This window comes from Scyliorhinus torazame, chromosome 3 (genome assembly GCF_047496885.1).
Source record: "Scyliorhinus torazame isolate Kashiwa2021f chromosome 3, sScyTor2.1, whole genome shotgun sequence".
Classification (NCBI taxonomy): Eukaryota; Metazoa; Chordata; class Chondrichthyes; order Carcharhiniformes; family Scyliorhinidae; genus Scyliorhinus; species Scyliorhinus torazame.
This window is the reverse complement of record NC_092709.1, coordinates 181464854-181487525: the sequence shown is the minus strand read 5'-3', so window position 1 is coordinate 181487525 and position 22672 is coordinate 181464854. Positions and strand designations below refer to the sequence as shown.

The window sequence follows — 22672 nt, the reverse complement described above, 5'->3', positions numbered from 1 at the left end:
GACAGTCCCTTTGAGTTTATGTACTTCTTACACTCATTCATGTGTGTGTTGAACAATCCCAAAGGGCATTATATCTCCATCAGAGATGTCCCGGGACTACATCCAAAAGTGTACCTTACTTCTCCAAACAACTCTGGCAGCTTTAGATCTCCCGCTACCTGGTCTAAAGTGCACAGATGGTTTTTTGACATATCACTAGCCATAGTCAGATCTGACTGAGGCAACTATACTTCAATATGTACAATTGCTTCTGTGAACCATGGGTGTGCAATTTGGACCTGCCCCATTCCACACTGTCCCCATTAATGCCCCCCCCAACCCTGTGCAAATATGGTGGGATTAATTTGGAGCAGGACTTCCAGAACCAGGTCTCCGCCCCATTTTCAGGAAGACTGACAGCCTTTGCGTGTATATTCAAACCTAATTGTTTACAGAGACGTGCACGCTAATTAACTTTTGCATTCCACAAAGCAACTTGCAGCCTGCAGCGCTCAGCAGTTTTTAATTTGCAAAATGTCTTTTGACCTCGCAAAACATGCTGGTCAAAAATGTTCTCAAGTTGCAGCAAGTATTCTTACACCTTGTGTCCTGTAATTGGAGTACCAGATACACTGACAAATCTGTTATCTTCCTCAAACATGTGGTTGTGCTAAAAATTGAATCATGCCTGAATTGGCACATGATTCTATAATGATGAAGGTTTCAGCATCACAGCAAAGTAGTTGGCCGGCCTCAGAAGTTTATTGCTGGTGAACTGTGGGCTTATCCTGGCCACAATGACAGGTTGCGCAGCAAGTTGATTCCAGAGGGGGAGACAATAGGAAATGGGGCAAGTGGTGACCAACATCAAGATCTGGTCATCCTAAAATAACCAGGCCCAAAGTGTTTCCACTGTTCAGTGATGGAAAGTTGGTCCCCTGAACTGAACTTCTTAGTCTCTTATTGTACCCTCCACAATGTCCATATTTTCTTTCTCTCTGCCACCCCCCTCCCCAACTCTCCTCTCCCTCTCCGACGGAGCAGCTACTAACAGTATGTTCGTAATTAGATTTTTCAGACTGATATAAAATACAACTGCTATAGGGGAAACTTTTGTAGCTGCAGTGTATTGCCTGTAGTTCAGAAGAGGTCACTTGTCTGTACACCTCAGGGGGCGATAAAAACTTTTCCAACTTCCAGTCACATTCTCCAGCTTCTCTTGTTATTAGAGTCTTGGTGCACTTCAAAACTTTCTACTTGGAGACAGAAAGGCCAGAATATTCTGTTTCTGTGGCAGACCAAAGGTTTTTAGCACATATTGCAACAATTGTAATGAAGTTGGATCATAGAATCTACAGGGCAGATGGAGGTCATTCAGCCCATTGAGCTGCACCGGCCCCTGGAAAGAACACACCACTTAGCCCACCCCTCCACCCTATCCCCGTAACCCAATAACCCCACCTCACCTTCTTGGACACTAAGGGACAATCTAGCATGGCCAATCCACCTAACCTGCACATCTTTGGACTGTGGAAGGAAACCGGAGCACCCGGAGGAAATCCACACAGACATGGGGAGAAAGTGCAAACTCCACACAGACAGACACCTGAGGTTGGAATTGAACCTGGGACCCTGGAGCTGTATAGCAACAGTGCTAACCACCGTGCCACCCCTATGATTCCTCCATCGATTTTGTTGCAAGTTACCTGAAATCACAACATCTGATTTGTTGACGTTTAACATCTATCTTCCTCTGTGTCTCTCTCTCTCTCTGCTTAAACTTGTCCTGCCAAAGCAATATTTGTGATAAAATTAAGAATTGGCAAACCAAAAGTGCTGTGCATACGGATAATTTTAGCTAAGATATTGGCCTCAATTTGAATTCTCCGCCCCGACAGATAACTTGGGTTTTAAACAGGAGCAGTCGATCATTCACCACCTAGGAAGTCACTGGCTTTCTACTGTGACCTGAGCTTGTAGCTCCTTTGAGTAGGTGCAGAAAGGCAGCAGAGGCCCTCTTTAAATAAGCAATGCTTCCCACTGATGTCACGGGACCTGATTACAATAATATTCTGAGATCCTCAGGGAGACAGATTGTGGGCCAGAGCAAGCGGGGGTTCTGTATAATTGGGGATTGCTCCCACAAGCTCCAGGTTGAGGCCTTGTGCAACTGAGTTCATGCTCCTGCCTGTTGATGAAGTAGTGGATCTGGCCTATTTTGGGTAAAACTTCAGGATCACTTAGTCAAACATTCAGGGCCGTGATCTATCTAATTGGGAACAAAGTTCCATCGCAGAATTAGCCTGGTGTTTCCCAGTGCTCGAAGCATCGAGAAACACCATGCTATCGAACGGCCATTTGGATAGATCGGGAGCCTCACCGGGGAATCGCGCAGCTGAGGCCATACTTAGTCCCATTTTCTGCATTAAGGTGCTCTGCTTGCTGGAACCCGGCAATGCAAGGAAGAGGCCAATGGAACCTGATCTCTCGACCCCCCCCCCCCCCCCCCCAACGTGGCTCCCGAACCCCACCAAGCCCCTACGCACCTACCAGAGGGTCCTCAGTCCCCCACCCACACCTGCACAGGGTCCGATCCCTGATGCATGAAAAATACCAGTGTGGCGTGATATCTCGTGAGCTGTGGCGAGCCGGGTAAATCCCAGAAGAGCTATCTCCTGGCATCTACCAGTCACACTTCTTTTCGGGCGCAACACGGCTGATAGATCTCAACCCCATATTCGCTGCGCTAGGGCACTCTGTGTTCGGTGTCTGCTTTGGGCCTCAGTTGAAGAGCCCTCACCCTTTCTTTAAAATCATGAGCTCTATATTATACTGCACTCTACAGTTGCTTTATGTTATGTAATATTGAGAAGATATTGTTGCACTTCAAAGTGTTCGGATTTTGTTCCTTGACTACAAGGAAAACGTTTTACATAAACCTCCGGAGCAGTAATGTATCATTATGGCAGCTGTGTGTTAAATTCTTTCTCCCCACTCCTTCCGCCTCTCGATAGGGTACAGAAATGTTCAGAGATGAATCAGATGAACACGCACAGTTTGTCCCAGGTGTTTTCGCCCTACTTATTCCAAACAGAAGGTCAAACCAAACAAGAAGTGAATGTTACGGAGGATCTTATCAATTTGTATGTTCAACTCTTCAGTGTAAGTATGCATTTTTGGTCATGCAATGAAAGTAATTTCTTCATTGGAATAATTTACATTGCTGTAAATCAGAGCAGGCAATTAGTAATTTTGTTAGTTTTTCCAGAAATAAGAAATAGGACATTTACAATAGATTGCATTGAACACATTTCATATGCTAACTACGTAAACTAAACCAGGAAGTTTTGGTTGCTTCACTATTCAGATCTATTCCTCACCTCATCTGGCCATTAAAGTGTAACTTTAAAATTTCTATTTTTTTAACAGTATCAATGTAATCAAAGTACTTAATCTGTCCTAAGTAGTCAAGTAACCAGACAGAATTATGTCCAAGAAGAAAATATAAAAGTCATAATAACTAGCAACAGATAACATATTTATGTGTTCTTCAGAAAATCTCATTCCTTTGAAACTGGGAGTCTGAATATTAGACATGGGCTCAACTTTTATTGTACCTTTTTTCCAAAGCTGCATTATTTTGTGAGTGCTGTCAAAAGTTTGAAACAACAACAATTTGTGTTTATATATATATATATATATAATGTATAATATATTGTAGCATCTTTAATGTAGACGCTCCCAAGGTGCTTCATAGAGACATGAATAAAAATATGATTCTGAATCAAAGAAGGGGAAATTGAGAGAGGTGACCGAGGCCTTAATCAAAGAATTAACATTTAGAAAGGACTTGAAGAGGGGGGAAGATTAAAGGAAATAATTCCAAAGCATGGGGCCCAGGTTGCCAATAGCAGGGCAAATTCTGAAACATTTAATCAAAGGCAAAATATTGTGGATATTGGAAACCTGAAATAAAAGCAAAGAAAATGCTGTAATTTGCTGGAAAATACTTCGCTGGTCAAGCAGCGTATGTTGAGAGGAAAACTGTTATCGGGCGCGATTTACCAGCCTCATTCCGCTCTTGCTCAAGTGAAACGAGGCCAGTGAATAGCAAGACAGGCCAAAAACAAGAACCTCGCCAGGCGCCAAACAGTTTGTGATGCAACCAACCTGCTCCTGTGGCGAAATCAAGGTCTCGCCAATGCTGGCGAGAAACCAATTATCACCACTTAAGCTCCATTTCCATACAATTAACGAGAGCCACCCCATATCCAACGGCCTCCTGTCATTCAGCGACCTCCCCAGCAAGTGGTCACGTTGGCGCCGATTAGTACTCCTTTTGAAAAACATGAACCTGACAGAAGGCTTCTGTGGGGAGCTGAGGAGGTGGGTAGCCATCTTTGCTCACGTGCAAAGAGCCCAGGGATGCTGGGCTTGCCACCCCAGTGCTCAGCAGGTGTAGGGCACAATCAGCTGGGGGGGGGGGGGTGTGACCCTCCGCAGGGGTGGGCCTCCATGGGAGGGTGGGAGTGGGTGCTGGGGGGGGCAACCGGGGGGGAAGCTGCACGCGACACCACATTGCCATCCCCTGGATCGTGTGTACCCATTTCTGGTGCAACCTCTGTCCCTGTTTATGTGCCCCACCCATAACCCCAACTGACTGCCGAGGCCTATGGCCATGCGGCTGAAGGCTATTGCTAATAGGGACTTGCCAATCGTGGTTAAGTGAGCACTTCACACAACCCAAGTGGATCCCCGTGAGTGGGTAGGCCATGCAGCATGTGGGAGTCATTGCCTAGCATTCCAATCACACAGTGATGCCTGACACTGTGGGAGGCAAATAATCTTTTCATCAAAAGTTCATCTCATTCTCTTATCACCCCTCTCTCCACCATCACGCAGAACTCAACATCTGAACACCCAGGGGATAGGACACAGCTCTGGGGACATGTCCACTGCCGGAGGGTGGGTGAGTTCCATGGGGAGGGGGAGATGCTTGGAGAGATGGGCCGAGGTTTCGTAGGTCGGCCCGCATTGCAGACGAAGGTGACAGAGGCATCATACAAGTTGTGCACAAAGGTTTTTATTGTGTTTGACAATTCCCCACCCTCCAGATGGTGCCACCCCATCACCCCCTACTTAGTCCCCACTCCCCTCAATGATCCTCAGTGTGCTTTTCCCTCTAGCTCTACCACTAGATCTAGTTGTGTCCCCAAGATGCACATCTGAGGTGGAGGCAACCAGCTGCTTACCACGTCCCGTGACCTTCGATACCACAGGCTGGCGTCCTCTCTGGGCTCTAAGGCCATAGGGCCCCGACGATTTGTCGGCGGCACATGCACAGCCTTGTCGCCCTGTCCTGTGTGCTGGCTATGAGACTTGGCCTCATCAGAGGCTGGAACTCGGGGGAACTGGTAGCCACTGTCACCAGTCCATGGGACAGGTCCGGGTAGCCACCCTCCTCCCTCTCGGTGCCCAGAGGACCCTGTGGTTCAACGTGAAACTGAGAGGCAGCTAGTTCGAGCCCTGGCTACCCCGCTATCATCTGGCTCTGCCAACCCTGGCGGTTTCCCATGGTCTGCACCATCCCGTCGACACCCTCTGCGATACTCCTCAGTGACTGGGCCATGCTCTGCAGCGCCTCTGCAATGCCCACCTGTAACTGGGACAAGCTCCACAGCACCTCAGACATTCCCATCTGAGAGCAGGACGTGTCCTGCAGAACCTCACAGAGGTCAGCCTGGTACTGGGTGACATCCCCCGCGAGATGGACATTCTGCCCAGACCCTCAGTCATGGCCGTCACCAACCATGCAACGCCTTGTATCACCTTCACTAATAGTGCCGACGCGTGCACCAAGCTCTCCACTGTGGTCGCCACCCTTGCAGTGTTGGCCTCAGTGCCACGCATTGTCGGCGATATCCCCTGCGCCATGTCCTTTGGGACTCCTCCAATTGACTATGCACTCACTGGAATATCACTGACATCCCCTTCTGAATCTCACGCCGTACCCTAGCATCTGCATTAGCTCCAGCATGAGCTTGTCCAGAATCTCGGCATCTGACCAGGACCCAGCTGAGTCCTGGGATCCAACAGATCTCTGGCTGCTGACTCCCTCAAATGTTCCTGCCTCCACCTGAGAGGTGCATCAGCAACTGTGTGGTGTGCACCAGATTGTGCCCCAGAGGCCTGTCCACTACTGCCACCCACCGAGGTGCATGTCTCTGTACTGCCGGAGGGCGAAGATGGCAGCTGTGACCCATGGGGGGGAACAACTAGGGATGGCCCGGCCCCATCAGATGGAGATCCTGTGAGAGAATGGATATGTGATCAGTGAGAGGGAAGGATCATTTTGTCTGAACAATTCACTGGAGCCAGGTCACCTGGGTGCAGGGGCAGTAGATCTCCACCTCAGTGGCTTAGGCCATCCTCGCTGTCAGTGACTGCTCTTTCCTTGGTCAACACTGTTTCTCATTGGGGTGAGGTCTCTGAGTCAAGCACCCTGCCACCCATTTGGGCTCTGTCCTGTTTATTATGTGATAGCTTCTCCTGTAGCGACAAAGGGAGAGCATCGTGAGCCACACGCATGTTGCGCGGGGGGAGGCCGATGGCTGGTGACATGGGTGGGCGCTGCTGCTGGACATGGCTGGGCTGTCTTAGCACCGCATTCAATTCTGACATTATGCAACTGTCTGTGTGGAGTTTGCACATTCTTCCCGTTTCTGCGTCGGTTTCCTCTGGGTGCTCCAGCTTCCTTCCACAGTTCAAAGATGTGGAGGTTAGGTGGATTGGCTTGTTAAATTGCCCCTTGGTGACCAAAAGGTTAGGTGGGTTTACTTTGGTCGGGCGGAGAATCGCTCTTTCAGAGAATTGTTGCAGACTCGATGGGCCGAGTGGTCTCCTTCTGCACTGTAGGGATTCTATGATGTACCACATAGCCCCAGTTAATGAGCCTTCCAGCATTTTATGGCTGCGGGTGGGACGTTATGGCACCAGGCCGATGTGTTTTAGATTGGTGGGGGCATGAGGTGGCATGCCTTCTGTCTCCCCCTTATTATTGAGTCCCCAGATTGTGCGATGGGAATCCTGACCACTGGTTGGAGAAGCAGGGGGGCCCTACGTAGCTTACCTCCAGGAGGCCAAAGACAGTGCACTGAGGCACTTAACTGGCGGTATTCCATCCCCGAGAGCTAGCAGCCAATTAGACACCCAGCAGGTCTCTGGTACCAGCAGGGTCACCAGAAGCAGTGGCTGTTGTTGGTACTACACTGACGCCTTCACCAAGGATCATTGCTGGATCAATGGAAAGAGATAAGTGTGGGCAGCAGTGGAAGAGATTCACTGGCAAGAGGGGAAGGGAGTTTCGATGGAAAGGTCAGGGGTGGGTTTCAGCAGAGATTTCCCCCCTCCCCACAATCCCCTGTCCCTCAACCATTAATCTCAGGAATAATTGCTCTCGAGTAGCTTGTTAATGAGCCTAATTGACATCCTACCAGTGGACGAAATTCTTGTGTTGGATCTTCCCCACCTGAACTAAGTGAGGGACAGTTTACCTGCCTCCAAGAATCAGATACTGGGACGCCTGCCCAATTCTCTTATTAGACCCCACCATCATCATTCACACTCCAGCAGGCATCATTGAATTCTGCCAATAGTATCAGAAGATTCAATAACATTCCAAGAAAAGCAAAGTAGCTTTGATGACCAAACTAAGTCATTGGGCCAGACGATAGAAATTAGAACAAAGGAAAGAACAGAACAGGAACAGGCCCTTCCGTCCTCCAAGCCTGTGGCGATCATGATGCTGCCTGAACTAAAACCTTCACACTTAGGGGGTCCGTATCCCTCTATTCCCATGCTGTTGTGGAGCTTGTTCAAGGAACAGCTACTGCGTGTCCTTGATAAGTATGTACCTGTCAGGCAGGGAGGAAGTGGTCGAGCGAGGGAACTGTGGTTTACTAAAGCAGTTGAAACACTTGTCAAGAGGAAGAAGGAGACTTATGTAAAGATGAGACGTGAAGGTTCAGTTAGGGCACTCGAGAGTTACAAGTTAGCTAGGAAGGACCTAAAGAGAGAGCGAAGAAGAACCAGGAGGGGACATGAGAAGTCTTTGGCAGGTAGGATCAAGGATAACCCTAAAGCGTTCTATAGATATGTCAGGAATAAAAGAATGCCTAGGGTAAGAGTAGGGCCAGTCAAGGAAAGTAGTGGGAAGTTGTGCGTGGAGTCCGAGGAGATAGGAGAGGTGCGAAATGAATATTTTTCGTCAGTATTCACACAGGAAAAAGACAATGTTGTCGAGGAAAATACTGAGATACAGGCTACTAGACTAGAAGGGCTTGAGGTTCATAAGGAGGAGGTGTTAGCAATTCTGGAAAGTGTGAAAATAGATAAGTCCCCAGGGCCGGATGGGATTTATCCTAGGATTCTCTGGGAAGCTAGGGAGGAGATTGCTGAGCCTTTGGCTTTGATCTTTAATTCATCTTTGTCTACAGGAATAGACTGGAGGGTAACAAATGTTGTCCCCTTGTTCAAGAAGGGGAGAAGACACAACCCCAGTAACTATAGGCCAGTGAGCCTTACTTTTGTTGTGGGCAAAGTCTTGGAAAGGTTTATAAGAGATACGATGTATAATCATCTGGAAAGGAATAATTTGATTAGAGACAGTCAACACGGTTTTGTGAAGGGTAGATCGTGCCTCCCAAACCTTATTGAGTTCTTTGAGAAGATGACCAAACAGGTGGACGAGGGTAAAGCAGTTGATGTGGTGTATATGGATTTCAGTAAAGCGTTTGATAAGGTTCCCCACGGTAGTCCATTGCAGAAAATACAGAGGCATAGGATTCAGGGTGATTTAGCAGTTTGGATCAGAAATTGGCTAGCTGGAAGAAGACAAAGGGTGGTGGTTGATGGGAAATCTTCAGCCTGGAGTCCAGTTACTAGTGGTATACCACAAGGATCTGTTTTGGAGCCACTGCTTTTTGTCATTTTTATAAATGACCTGGAGGAGGGCGTAGAAGGATGGGTGAGTAAATTTGCAGATGACACTAAAGTCGGTGGATTGTGGACAGTGCGGAAGGATGTTACAAGTTACAGAGGGACATAGATAAGCTGCAGCGCTGGGCTGAGAGGTGGCAAATGGAGTTTAATGCAGAAAAGTGTGAGGTGATTCATTTTGGAATGAATAACAGGAAGACAGAGTACTGGGCTAATAATAAGATTCTTGGTAGTGTGGATGAGCAGAGAGATCTCGGTGTCCATGTACATAGATCCCTGAAAGTTGCCACTCAGGTTGAGAGGGTTGTTAAGAAGGCGTACGGTGTGTTAGTTTTTATTGGTAGAGGGATTGAGTTTCGGAGCTATGAGGTCATGTTGCAGCTGTACAAAACTCTGGTGCGGCTGCATTTGGAGTATAGCGTGCAATTCTGGTCGCCGCATTATAGGAAGGATGTGGAAGCATTGGAAAGGGTGCAGAGGAGATTTACCAGAATGTTGCCTGGTATGGAGGGAAGATCTTATGAGGGAAGGCTGAGGGACTTGAAGCTGTTTTCATTAGAGAGAAGAAGGTTAAAAGGTGACTTAATTGAGGCAAACAAGATGATCAGAGGATTAGATAGGGTGGACAGTGAGAGCCTTTTTCCTCAGATGGTGATGTCCAGCACGAGGGGACATAGCTTTAAATTGAGGGGAGATAGATATAAGACAGATGTCAGAGGTAGGTTCTTTACTCAGAGTAGTATGGGCGTGGAATGCCCTGCCTGCAACAGTAGTGGACTCGCCAACACTAAGGGCATTCAAATGGTCATTGGATAGACATATGGACCATAAGGGGATAATGTAGATGGGCTTTAGAATTTCACAGTCGGCGCAATATTGAGGGCTGAAGGGCCTGTACTGCGCTGTAATGTTGTATGTTCCATGTTCTATTCATGTATTCGTCAATATACCTCTTAAAACATCGCTGTCATAACTGCTTCCACCACCACCTCCGGCTGCGAGTTCCAGGCACTCACCACCCTTTGTCTAAAAAAACATGCCTTGCACATCCCCTCTGAACTTTCTCCTTCACACCTTAAACTTCTGTCCCCTATTAAGCTTCTGACTATCCACTCTGTCCATGCCACTCATAATTTCAATATCAGGTCGACCCTCAACCTCCGCCATTCCAGTGAAAACATTTGGAGGTTATCCGACATCCTCTCATGGCTAATACCCTCCAGACTAGGCAATATCCTGATAAACCTCTTATGTACCCTCTCCAACGTATCCACATCCTTCTAGTAGTGTGGCAACCAGAATTATACGCAATATTCCAGATGTGGCCTAACTAAGGTTCTGTACAGCTGCAGCATGACTTGCCAATTTTTATATGCAATGCCTCGACCAATGAAGGCACAGTGCGCAACCCGGGTCCAATTGCACACGCGCAGAAAATGCCATCTTGGCAGTGCCAAACTGGCAATGCCTGCCAACTGGCAGTGCCACCTTGGCAACTTGGCAGTGCCAGGCTGCCACCCAGGTGGCACTGCCAGGGTACCCAGGTGGTACCAGATGTGTCAGGGCACCACCCTGCCCAAACAGCATGCAGCTGGGGGCCTCCGATCCCCTTGGAGACCTCCATGAGTGCTGTTCTGTCTGGTCCCCGTTTGTGGGGACTAGTACCAAAAGGTGCTTGCCCGAGGTCCCCAAGGCGAAGGGATTGACTCCCAAAGCCTCAGGTAGCTCAGGAATCTGCACATTAGAGTAAGGCCACACTCTAATATGCAGATTTGCCAAAAACTGATCCCACCCATTGTGGGAGGGATTCCCCTTCTCGGGAGGGTGGGTCTCCTGGCTTTCACCAGCCACGCTGCACCAGAACAGCAGCTTGCCGTGGCACAATGTGGCTGGTGAAAGCCGGCAGATCCTGCTCCCGGGATTCTACGCAATCTCGCGAGATGCTGCACCATGGTGAGCTGCTATTCTGGCGCAGCGTGGCCGGAAAATTGAGCCCACTATATTGAGACAGTCACAACTGATTGAGCTGGACAATGCCTGACACTTTCTTACTCCATTAAATCGTCTGTAAAGAGCTTGAGGTGCACGCTTATGGCAGTCAAAGGACGCCCTGGAAGGCGACTCGGAAGGGATCATCAGGAATTTGACATTAAATTCAAGTCCTGGGAGAAATTTGCCCAGAATCACCGCACTTCGTGCAACCAAATAAAAAAACAATGCAACTTTCTTTGAAAGGAATCCCAAATCAGAGGTGAGATAAAATACAAGGAGAGGCAATCCCAATTTAGCAACTCATTCAAAGCTCAATTATCAGTGATGTCCTGTCTTAGTTTCAGCAGGACTTTCCAGGACAAATCCCTAACAAACACCCTAGATGATGAACATGACTCAAAGGACGAATAAGATGTGTATCTGTCAAATACAAAAATTGGGGTAAGAAAAAGAGTGTGGTATTATCATACATGAAGGCAATGCAAGGGTTAATGAAGTGTATACAAACAGCCATCAAAGGGAGCAAGCTCTTGTGGTGATCCACTGTATTAGGGGATGTAAGGTAGGACCTGCACTACAGGTTCGTCGGTAGCTCCTGCCGGCTGGCTCCGCCCAGGGAGAACTGTATAAATATGCATGACCTCCAGTGCCCTGCCATTTCGCCAGCTGCAGCAGGAGGCCACGCATCTGACTGTAATAAAGCCACAGTTATACCCAACTTTAGTCTTTGTGCAATTGATCGTGCATCAATTTATTACAGTCAGGTTTTCCACAGAATGGATATCAGAATTAAGCCCGATCGCCTGCAGCTGGATCTGCACTCGCCCGACGCCAGTAAAGACTTTACTCACTGGCTAGCATGTTTTGAGCCTACATCAAGGCTGTGGACCCCGAGCCAACGGAGGCTCAGAAGATAAACGTCCTGTACTCCAGACTGAGCTCCAGCGTGTTCCCGTTGATCCAAGACGCCACGAATTACACAAAAGCAATGAAACTCCTTAAGGAACACTACGCGCAGAAGGCGAACACGCTCTTCGCCAGGCATGTACTCGCCACCCGCTCGCAACTACCTGGTGAGTTCATCGAAGACATCTGGCGGGCCCTAATTCCACTTGTCCGGGACTGTGACTGTCAGGCCATTATGGATGCCGAACACGCAAATCTCCTCATGCGCGATGCCTTCGTAACGGGGATTGCGTCGGACCGCATCCGAGAACGATTACTGGAAGGGGCCACGCTCGAACTGGCGGAGACGAAAACCTTGGCGCTCTCCATGACGGTCGCATCCCGTAACGTACAATCGTACCCCTCCCGCCGCGCTGCCCACCCTTCTACTCCTTCCTACACCTCCTGGACCCCGCCGACGACCTCCTCAGCCGTGGTCCTGCGTTCCCAATACACCTGCGCCGCACGCCGATCCGCGCACCCCGGGGGTCCCCGCTGCTACTTCTGCGGTCAGCAGAAGCACCCCCGCCAACACTGCCAGGCCCGCACTGCAGTTTGTAAATCCTGCAGTAAAAAGGGCCACTTCGCGGCTGTGTGCCAGGCCCGCGCAGTCGTTGCGATTGTGCCCGCTATCCATCCCCATGCCAGAAGCACAATGGGAGCCACCATCGTCTCCTCCCGGGTCCATGAGTGACCAATGGGCACCACCATCTTGTCCCCCTTCGGCCACGTGCGCCCATGAGCGCCACCATCTTGTCCCGACCCCGCAATATGCGCACAATGGGTGCCGCTATCTTGGCCCGACCCCGCAATGTGCGCACCATGGACGTCGTCATCTTGTCCCCCACAGGTTCTCCGGACATCCCGACTTCGGAACCGCACATGCTAGCCACCCGAAGCATCCGATGGTTACCCGCAGCTCGCTTCGATGACGCTGGACCAATCTTGCCCGCACAACCAGGCCACCGCATCGACGACGGTTAAAATCAACGGCCACGTGACCTCGTGCCTGCTGGACTCCGGGAGCACCAAAAGCTTTGTTCATCCAGATACGGTAAGGCGCTGCTCCCTTGCAGTCCACCCTGCCAATCAAAGGATCCCCTCGCATCCGGATCACTGCCTTTCCAAGTAGAAAGCGATGCTTCAGACATCACCCTTGCCGCCACTCTAAACCAGGCAGGCAGACCCGTGGCATTCTATTCCCGCACCCTTCATGCCTCTGAAATTCGACATTCATCCGTCGAAAAGGAGGCCCAAGCTATCGTTGAAGCTGTGCGGCATTGGAGGCATTACCTGGCCGGTAAGAGATTCACTCTCCTTACGGACCAACTGTCGGTAGCCTTCATGTTCAATAACACGCAGCGGGGCAAGATCAAAAATGATAAAATCTTGCGGTGGAGAATCGAGCTCTCGTATAACTACGAGATCTTGTATCGCCCCGGTAAACTCAACGAGCCCCCAGACGCCCTCTCCCGAGGTACATGTGCCAGCGCACAAGTGGACCAACTCCGGGCCCTACACGACAGTCTTTGTCACCCGGGGGTCACTCGATTGTACCATCTGGTCAAAGCTCGCAATCTGCCCTACTCCGTCGAGGAAGTAAGGACAGTCACCAGGAACTGCCAGGTCTGTGCGGATTGCAAGCCGCACTTCTATCAGCCAGACCGTGCGCGCCTGGTGAAGGCTTCCCGCCCCTTTGAACACCTCAGCTTGGATTTCAAAGGGCCCCTCCCCGCCACTGACCGTAACACGTACATTCTCAGTGTGGTTGATGAGTACTCCAGATTCCCCTTCGCCATACCATGCCCCGATATGACGTCTGCCACCATCATCGAGGCCCTCAGCACCATCTTCGCTCTGTTCGGTTTCCCCACCTACATCCACAGTGACAGGGGATCCTCATTCATGAGCAATGAGCTGCGTTAGTTCCTGCTCAGCAGGGGTATAGCCTCCAGCAGGACCACCAGCTACAACCCCCGTGGAAAGGGGCAAGTATAACGTGAGAATGGGATGGTTTGGAGGGCCGTCCAGCTGGCCCTGCGGTCCAGGAACCTCCCAGCCTCTCGCTGGCAGGAGGTCCTCTCTGATGCTCAACACTCCATCCGGTCACTATTGTGCACTGCCACTAATAACACACCCCATGAATGTGTTTTTACCTTCCCCAGGAAGTCCACATCCGGGGTGTCGCTCCCGACTTGGCTCGCAGCTCCAGGACCGGTCCTTCTCCGTAGGCACATCCGTCTCCACAAGGTGGACCCCTTGGTGGACAGGGTTCACCTGCTCCACGCCAACCCTCAATATGCCTACGTGGAGTTCCCCGACGGCCGCCAAGGTACTGTCTCACTCAGGGACCTGGCACCGTCAGGTTCCACCCCAACAACCCCCCCCACCCCCCAACAACCTCCCACCGCACCGCCAATATTGACCCCACCAGAGCATCCCCCCTCCCCTTTTCCGCACAGGAGGACGAAGAGGACTTCTGCACGCTCCCGGAGTTCCCCGATGACTGGCCAGCATCAGCACCGCCATCGGTGCCACCGCCAGCACCGACTTTGCCGCCACCGTTACGCCGCTCCCAATGAAGCACCAAAGCACCGGACCGGCTGAACCTTTGACGGACTCCGGACCGTCAACATGGACTTTTCTTTCCCTACCACTGTACATAATTGCACTAATTGTACATAGTTTCACGTCACCCCCGCCGGACTCATTTTTAACAGGGGGTGAATGTGGTGAACCACTGTAATAGGAGATGTAAGGTAGGACCTGCACTACAGGTTCGCCGGTAGCTCCTGCCGGCTGGCTCCGCCCACGGAGAACTGTATAAATATGCATGACCTCCAGTGCCCTGCCATTTCGCCAGCTGCAGCAGGAGGCCACGCATCTGACTAATAAAGCCACAGTTGTACCCAACTTTAGTCTTTGTCGAATCGATCGTGCATCAGCTCTATGAATATATAAGGGATAATGCTAAGCCTGTGGGTCAGAAGGTGATGGAAAAGATAGTAGCAGAAGGCGTTAGCTGGAGATTAGATTAGAGCTGAAGGAGACAAGATTTAAAGTGTATTGCAGAGCTAGTTAAGATATTATAGTTAGTAGATATAGTGTTAATGAGTGTAGTTTAATTCTTTTTTTTTAATGAACAATTTTAGTGATGTATATTTGGCATTGTAAACAGTTACAGTGTACAGTAATGTGCAAATATCAACAAAAATATAGTGCAAATGACCAATCCCCCCTCATAAACCGTATCCGCCTATTTATCCCCCCTATTCTACTCTAATCTACTCCCCCCGCCGCCGCTGACGTTTAATTCCCCGCGAAGAAGTCGATGAATGGTTGCCACCTTCGGGCGAATCCGAATAAAGATCCGCTCAAGGCGAACTTAATTTCTTCCAGACCAAGAAAGCTCGACATGTCCGAGAGCCATACTTTGGTCTTCGGGGGCTTTGAGTCCCTCCATGCCAGCGATGTGCGTCGCCGAGCTACCAGAGAAGCAAAGGCCAAGACGTCAGCCTCATTCTCCTCCCAGACCCCCAGGTCTTCCGAGACCCCCAAAATTGCCACTACTGGACTCATCACCACCTTAGTTTTCAGTACCTGGGACATGACGTCCGCAAATTCCTCCCAGTATCTCTTAAGTTTTGGCCATGCCCAAAACATGTGGACGTGATTTGCTGGTTCCCCCAAGACCAGCACATTTGCCTTTCACCCCAAAAAATCTGCTCATCCAGGCCACCGTCATGTGGGCCCGGTAGACGACCTTGAACTGAATCAGGCTGAGCCTAGCCCATGTTGTAGTTGAATTTACCCTACTCAGGGCTTCCGCCCATACCCCGTCCTCCATCTCCTCGCCGAGTTCCTCCTCCCACATGAGCTTCAGTTCCTCTGTCTGGGACTCCTCCCCTTTCATGAGTTCTTGGTATATATCCAAGACTTTCCCCTCTCCTACCTCTCCCCTGGAAACTACTCTATCCTGGATCCCATTTGGTGGGAGGCGCGGGAAGGATGGGACCTGTCTACGTATGAAGTCACGCACTTGCAAGTACCTAAAGTCATTCCCCCTTACTAGTCCAAATTTCTCCTCCAAGGCTCTCACGCTTGCGAAGCTCCCCCCCAAGAACATATCACCCATCCTCCCCACCCCCGCCCGCCGCCATGCTCGGAATCCACCGTCCATGCTCCCGGGGGCAAATCGGTGGTTGTCGCATAATGGAAACCAGTCCAATGCTCCCACCTCCCCTACATGTTTCCTCCACTGCCCCCAGATCCGCAGGGCTGCCACCACTACCGGGCTGGTGGAGTACCTGGCCGGCGGGAGCGGTAGGGGAGCCATGGCCAGGGCTGCCAGACTGGTGCCCATGCACAAAGCCGTCTCCACTTGCCCCCAAATAGACCCCATACCCCCCATCCAACTCCTTACCATGGGTATGTTGGCCGCCCAGTTATAGTTGCTAAGGTTCGGCAGCGCCCGCCCCACCTCGCTACGGTTCCTCTCAAGCTTCGCTTTCTTCACCCGCGGGGACTTCCCCGCCCAGACAAAGCCCATAGTAATCTTGTTGACCCTTTTGAAGAAGGACCGCGGGATGAAAATCAGGAGACACTGAAAAATAAACTGGAATCTTGGGAGGATTGTCATCTTTACCGTCTGCACTCTCCCCGCAAGTGATAGCGGGAATGCATCCCATCTCCGAAACTTGCTCTTCTGCAGCCTGCCCCAGTCTCGCACCACCTGTATCCCCAAGTATCGGAAACTTTCTCCGACCATCCTAAATGGCAGCCCCTTCAACCTGTTCTCCTGGCCCCTCGCCTGCACTACAAACATCTCACTCTTAGTCATGTTCAGTTTGTACCCTGAAAACCGGCCGAATGCTCTCAATTTTCCCAGTATACTGTCCATCCCGGCCAATGGGTCTGATACGTACAGGAGAAGATCATCCGCATAAAGCGAGACCCTGTGTTTCACCCCTCCCCTAATCATTCCCTTCCACCCCCTCACATCTCTCAGGGCAATCGCCAGAGGTTCTATAGCCAGTGCGAACAGCAACGGGGAGAGTGGACATCCCTGTCTGGTCCCCTGGTGTAGTCTAAAATAGTCCGATGTTGTCCTATTCGTCCTTACGCTAGCTTTTGGGGCCTCATACAATAGTCTGCCCAGTCGACAAAGCCCTGTCCGAACCCGAACCATCCGAGTACCTCCCACAAATAGTCCCACTCCACCCGGTCAAAGGCCTTCTCGGCATCCATTGCCACCACTGCCTCTACCTATCTGCCCTCCGGTGCATCATGATCACATTGAGTAGTCTTAAGTTGGCTACCAGCTGTCTGCCTTTAACAAACCATGTTTGGTCTTCCCCGATCACCTCTGGGACACAGTCCTCAATTCTAAGCACCAAGATCTTAGCCAGGAGCTTGGAGTCAACGTTGATCGGGCAGATTGGTCTGTATGACCCACACACTTCCGGGTCTTTATCCCGTTTTAATATCAGCGAGATGGTAGCCTGTGACATCGTCGGGGGCAGAATCCCTCTGTCCCTCGCCTCATTAAATACCCTAGTCCGCACCGGCCCCACTATCTCCGAGAACTTTTTGTAGAACTCTACTGGGTATCCATCCGGCCCCGGGGATTTACCCGACTGCATAGCCTTCAAGCCCCCCAGTACTTCCTCAGCTCTAATCGGGACCCCCAGTCCGTCTACTAGTCCCCTGCCCACTTTTGGGAAGGTCAGTCCGTCTAAGAAGCGCTTCATCTCCTCCGGCTCCTCAGGGGGTTCTGAGGTATAGAGCTTGCTATAAAACTCCCGAAACACCTTGTTCAGTCCTGACGGGTCATCCACTCTGTTCCCCATACCGTCCACTACCCTGCCTATTTCTCTGGCCGCCTCCTTCCTCCTGAGTTGCTGCGCAAGCATTCTACTAGCTTTCTCCCCATGCTCATACACCATACCTTTTGCCTTCCTGAGTTGTTCCACGGCTTTGCTCGTACACAACACTCCCAGCTCGGCCTGCAGTCTCCGTCTATCTCTAAGTAGGCCCTCCCTCAAGGCCTCTGCGTATACCCTGTCTGTCCGGTGAATCTCCTTGACCAGTCTGCCCATTTCCGCTCTGTCCGTTCTATCTCTGTGGGCCCGGATTGAAATCAGCTCTCCCCTTACCACTGCCTTCAGTACCTCCCACAAGGTCGCTGCTGAGACTTCCTCTGTGTCATTAACCTGAAGGCAGTCCTGCATGCACTTCCGCAATCTCTCGCACACGCCCTCATCTGCTAGCAATCCTACGTCCAACCTCCATTGCGGGCATTGGTAACTCCCTTTGCTGACCTGCAGGTCAACCCAGTGAGAGGCGTGATCCGAGATGGTGACCGCCGAGTACTCTGTATTTTTTACCCCCCCTACACAGTCCCTGCTCATGATGAAGAAATCGATTCTGGAATATACTTCGTGAACATGCGAGTAGAATGAATATTCCCTTCCCGTCGGCCGTCTGGCTCTCCATGGGTCTACCCCCCCCCCCCCATCTGCTCCATGAACCCCTCAGTTCCCTGCCATCACTGGGAGCCTACCAGTACTGGAGCATTACCGGTCTAGTCTGGGGTCGAGGACCGTGTTGAAGTCCCCACCCATGATCAGCTTGCGTGAGTCGAATCTGGGATTTTCCCCAGCACCTTTTAATGAAGTCAGTATCGTCCCAATTTGGAGCATATACATTCATCAGGACTACCCTCACCCCCTCAAGCCTACCACGGACCATAAGAAATCTACCACCTCCGTCTGCAATTATGCCCTCTGCCTCGAATTGAACCCGTTTATTGATCATTGTTGCCACCCCCCTGGACTTAAGAGTCTAAGCCCGAGTAGAAGACCTGGCTAATCCAGCCCTTCCTTAGTCTGGTCTGGCCAGTCACTTTCAGATGTGTCTCCTGCAGCATGATTACGTCCGCCTTTAGAGCCCGCAAATGCACGAACACACGCGCCCTCTTGACTGGCCCGTTTAGTCCTCTGACATTCCAGGTGATCAGCCTGGTTGGAGGGCACCTGCCCCCCCCCCCCCCCCCCCCCAACGGTGCCGGTCAACCATAGCCCTTCTTGGGCCCGCCCCCAGCCCATGTGCCACGTCCCTCCCGGTTCGCCTCCTGGCAGTTCCCACCCCCGACCTCCTCTCTGTTACCTAATTTAGATCCCTCCAATGTCAGCAGAATAGCTCCCCCCCCCCCCCACCCAGCAACCACAACCCTCTGTAACCCGACCCCTGCCATATACTGGCTGTATGCATACCCCCCCACCTGACTTCCTTGACTAGCTTCCAGCTAGCCTGGTGACTCATCTCTCCGGCGCCCACTTGTCTCGCTCCCATTGTTCCCCCGAGCTCATCCCTCCCACCGATCCACATCAATTCCACTGGTCTGTCCTGCTCGAGCAGTCACTCTGAGATAAGGAAGATCAAGCAAAAAAGGGCAATCAAACAAAGAACCGAGACCGCTCCAGCTGTAATACTATTCCAGTTGTGTAAACAGCTGAGTGATACCAATCGCCCCTTTCTGCGCATTAATAAAAGAAAAACACAGCACCCGTGTAACCCCCCCGCATCAAATAACTTTAACCCCCATTGCTTCCTGCCCAAATTTCTGTTGCGATGGAAGCTCCAAAAAGAAAAAACACAAAAAAAAAGCAAAAAGAAAAGAGGGAGGGGGCAGCCATCCCCCCCTCGCCCATTGTAACCAAAGGCAGTGAAAAAAATACAAAGTACCTGTGAAGCAGCAAAAAGTAGAAAGTCAGTCCAAGAAAAATAGAAGTCACGTAAACCATAATACTCAGACTCTGGCTTGAGTCCGTGGGTCCTCAGTTCGGCACCAGTCCCGGATCCTTTGCAACTCCATCGTCTCATCGGGGTCCACAAAGTAGTAATGTTGGCTCTGGTGCATGACCCAAAGACGCGCCGGGAAGAGCAGACCGAACTTCACGTGCTTGTTGAACTGGATCTCTTTAATTTGTTTAAAGGCTGCTCGTCGCCTGGCCACCTCCTAACTCAGGTCCTGGTAGATGCGCAGGACATTGATGTTCCATGTACATCTCCTTGTGCTCTTTGTCCACTGAAGGATATGTTCCTTATCCGTGAACCTGTGGAACCTGACCACCACTGGTCGGGGGCAGGGGGGGGGGGGTCGCGGCTGCCTCACCTGCACCCTGTGTGCCCCGTCCAGCTCCAGCGGTCGCGGGAAGGAGTTAGCCCCCATCAGCTGCTGCAACAGGTCTGCCACAAACATCGTGGCGTCCGCTCCCTCGGGCCCCTCCGGAGGCCAACAATTCTCAGATTTTGTCTGCGGGTTCTGTTTTCCAGGTCTTCAAGTCTGTTGAGCAGCCTTTTCTGTCGCTCCTTTAACCCATCTATCTCTACTGCAGTGGTTGTTTGTGTGTCCGCCTGTTCCTCCACCGCTTGCTCCAGCTCCTTGACCTTTTTGTCCTGGGCCTCGAGCCTTTGGTTCACTTGCTCCACCGCTTTCTGAAGCGGTTCTACGTTATCCTGCTTCATTGCTTCAAAACTTCCTTTTTTGACCTGCAGCATATTGTCCAGCGCTGCTTGGATCGTCTGGTCTGCGGTCCGTACGTCAGCCATCTTTGATCCCGGGTCAGCTCCCACATCACTTTGTCTCTGCCCCTTCTTTTCCTGCTTTCGCTGCTTTCTGCTCTTCTTTGTTTCCATGCAGCTCTGCACGTTTAAATCAGCAACTTTGTGGCCATCTTTTCTAGCGCTCAAAAGTTTCGAAAAGTCGGGAAATCGGGTCCAAAAATCCGGCCGGAGTGAGAGCCACCGAATGTGCGACTCATTCCCTCATAGCCGCCACCGGAAGTCAGCGTAGTTTAATTCTTATATATATGTTTGCTATTTAGAATTTCAAATTTCAAACTCAAATTTAGTAGTGTTAATAAAATTAGTTTAGTTCTTTAAAAGAGCTTTGTGTGTTTTTGTAATCACTACGCCTTCCATCCTGAAAACCCCTCACAAAGAGTACCTTTGGAGAAAAGCGAGTAAGAACTGGCTTTAATGCAGAATTTAGTCTTTTGACAGGAATTCCTCCCTCAATTTTCTCATTCTCCCAGCAGACATTGGATATGTTTTCCTTGAAAATCCTACTAAATCAATAGTCAAGTAACTTGTTTCTTCAGATCAACTAGGAAAAACAAATTTTAATTAAAAATCTGGAAAATCACAAAGGGGTAGGTAACCAAGATTCAGGAGATGAAGGACTATTGTCAATTCTATTGAATAAAATAAGATTTCTATCCCTGATTCTTTAATCTATGTTATCCTTCATGGAATAAATGGATTGGTTAATTTTTTTGCCACCTCCAGACACTTAACTCATCATGTGTTTGTACTTTTTGATTAATGTTTCTGTTCTTCGTTTGAAATAGGTTAATGAAGACCAGGTGAAACAGATGGAGATAGAAAATAGCCTCATAATGACATGGAAGGACACACAGGTGTGAACGTGTTGCTTTGCAAGATTTAACTTCCCATTATGTTTTGATACAGAGTAAATTCACCTCATCAATAGTCTTCAATTCATTGGCCTGTTGGCTTTCATATTTTAATATTTAAAGCCATACAGTTCATTTTATACATTTTAGTAAGATGACTTTGATGATGTGAATAAAGTTTATTCACATACTGGTCAAATGTCTGCCAGTATGCAATATTTTTATGTGAGCTGTTACATTTCAACTCTGTGTCATTTAGAGAGATGGCCAGCATTGCTGAGTTTCAGAGTACTGGTATTCATGTGGTAATCTATTAGTGCAGTTTTGACATTCTTGCGGTAGTGCCAAATGCCATATATGAATTGGTTTCTAGCTTCCAGATTCAAAAAGAATTGCACCATTGCATCTTGGCATGTTTACTAATGGAAAGTATTTGTAAGTATTCTATTTGGCCTCATTTGAATCCCCTATGGGATGGCATCCAGTGCCTAAAATCTCCCTTTCCCCCCTCTCTGCCTGTAGAAGCTCTTGTTGTCAATTATTGATTTCCTGTTTTCGAAACACTGTCTCTTGTGTTAAATACAATTGGAGAAAACACTACTGAAAGCAAGGGACTTACAGCATGTACTCGAGCTGAGAAAACGTTGAGTGCTCTGCAACACGTCACTCACCTCATGTCCCTTCTATACCTATCCAAAATCTACAAGACTTAGTTAAGGAATGTGGTGGACTACTCATCCCTCAATACCATCCAGGGCAGAACTGTCTACATAATAGTAATAACCTTTTATTGTCACAAGTATGAAGTTACTGTGAAAAGCCCCTAGTCGCCACATTCCGGCACCTGTTTGGGTAAGCTGGTACGGGAACTGAACCCGTGCTGCTGGCCTTGTTCTGCATCACAAACCAACTGTCTAGCCCACTGAGCTATACCAGCCTTTTTGATGGGCGGTCTGCCATTCAACTCAGTACCACACCCTCTTGTGGCCGCACTCTATATTATCTATAGGATGCACAGAGCAATTCACCAAACTTGCTTTGGCACCCCATGCTGCACAGCACTACAACCTCTATCACTCAGAAACACAAAAGAGTAGCAACATCATGGGAACACCATCACCTTTTTTCCAAGTTACACATAATAATGATTTAGACATATACCGACCTTTAACTTTTCTGGTTGTAATTCTTGGACCCCTATGTAACACCATTGTAATAACCTCAACAACACAAAGCCTGCATTTGTTCCAGAATCTTAAGATGGATATTAAATGTAGACC

At 49.8% G+C, this 22672-nt stretch overlaps 1 protein-coding gene and 1 long non-coding RNA gene across 5 annotated transcripts in view; one reads left to right on the top strand and one right to left on the bottom strand.

Annotated features, from left to right (window-relative positions):
* The window catches only part of arap2 (ArfGAP with RhoGAP domain, ankyrin repeat and PH domain 2), a 604005-nt gene that overhangs the window by 463345 nt on the left and 117988 nt on the right, over window positions 1-22672 (top strand). For all 4 annotated transcript variants that reach the window (XM_072496549.1, XM_072496548.1, XM_072496547.1 and 1 more), the window contains 2 exons: window positions 2994-3141; window positions 21327-21395. In XM_072496549.1, the coding sequence (XP_072352650.1) occupies window positions 2994-3141; window positions 21327-21395 (217 nt within the window). The remainder of the gene's footprint in view (window positions 1-2993; window positions 3142-21326; window positions 21396-22672) is intronic.
* Window positions 1-22672, bottom strand: part of LOC140408816 (uncharacterized) — a 65514-nt gene that overhangs the window by 18750 nt on the left and 24092 nt on the right. The window contains exon 2 of the long non-coding RNA XR_011940208.1: window positions 1686-1765. This is a non-coding gene — a long non-coding RNA (uncharacterized lncRNA). The remainder of the gene's footprint in view (window positions 1-1685; window positions 1766-22672) is intronic.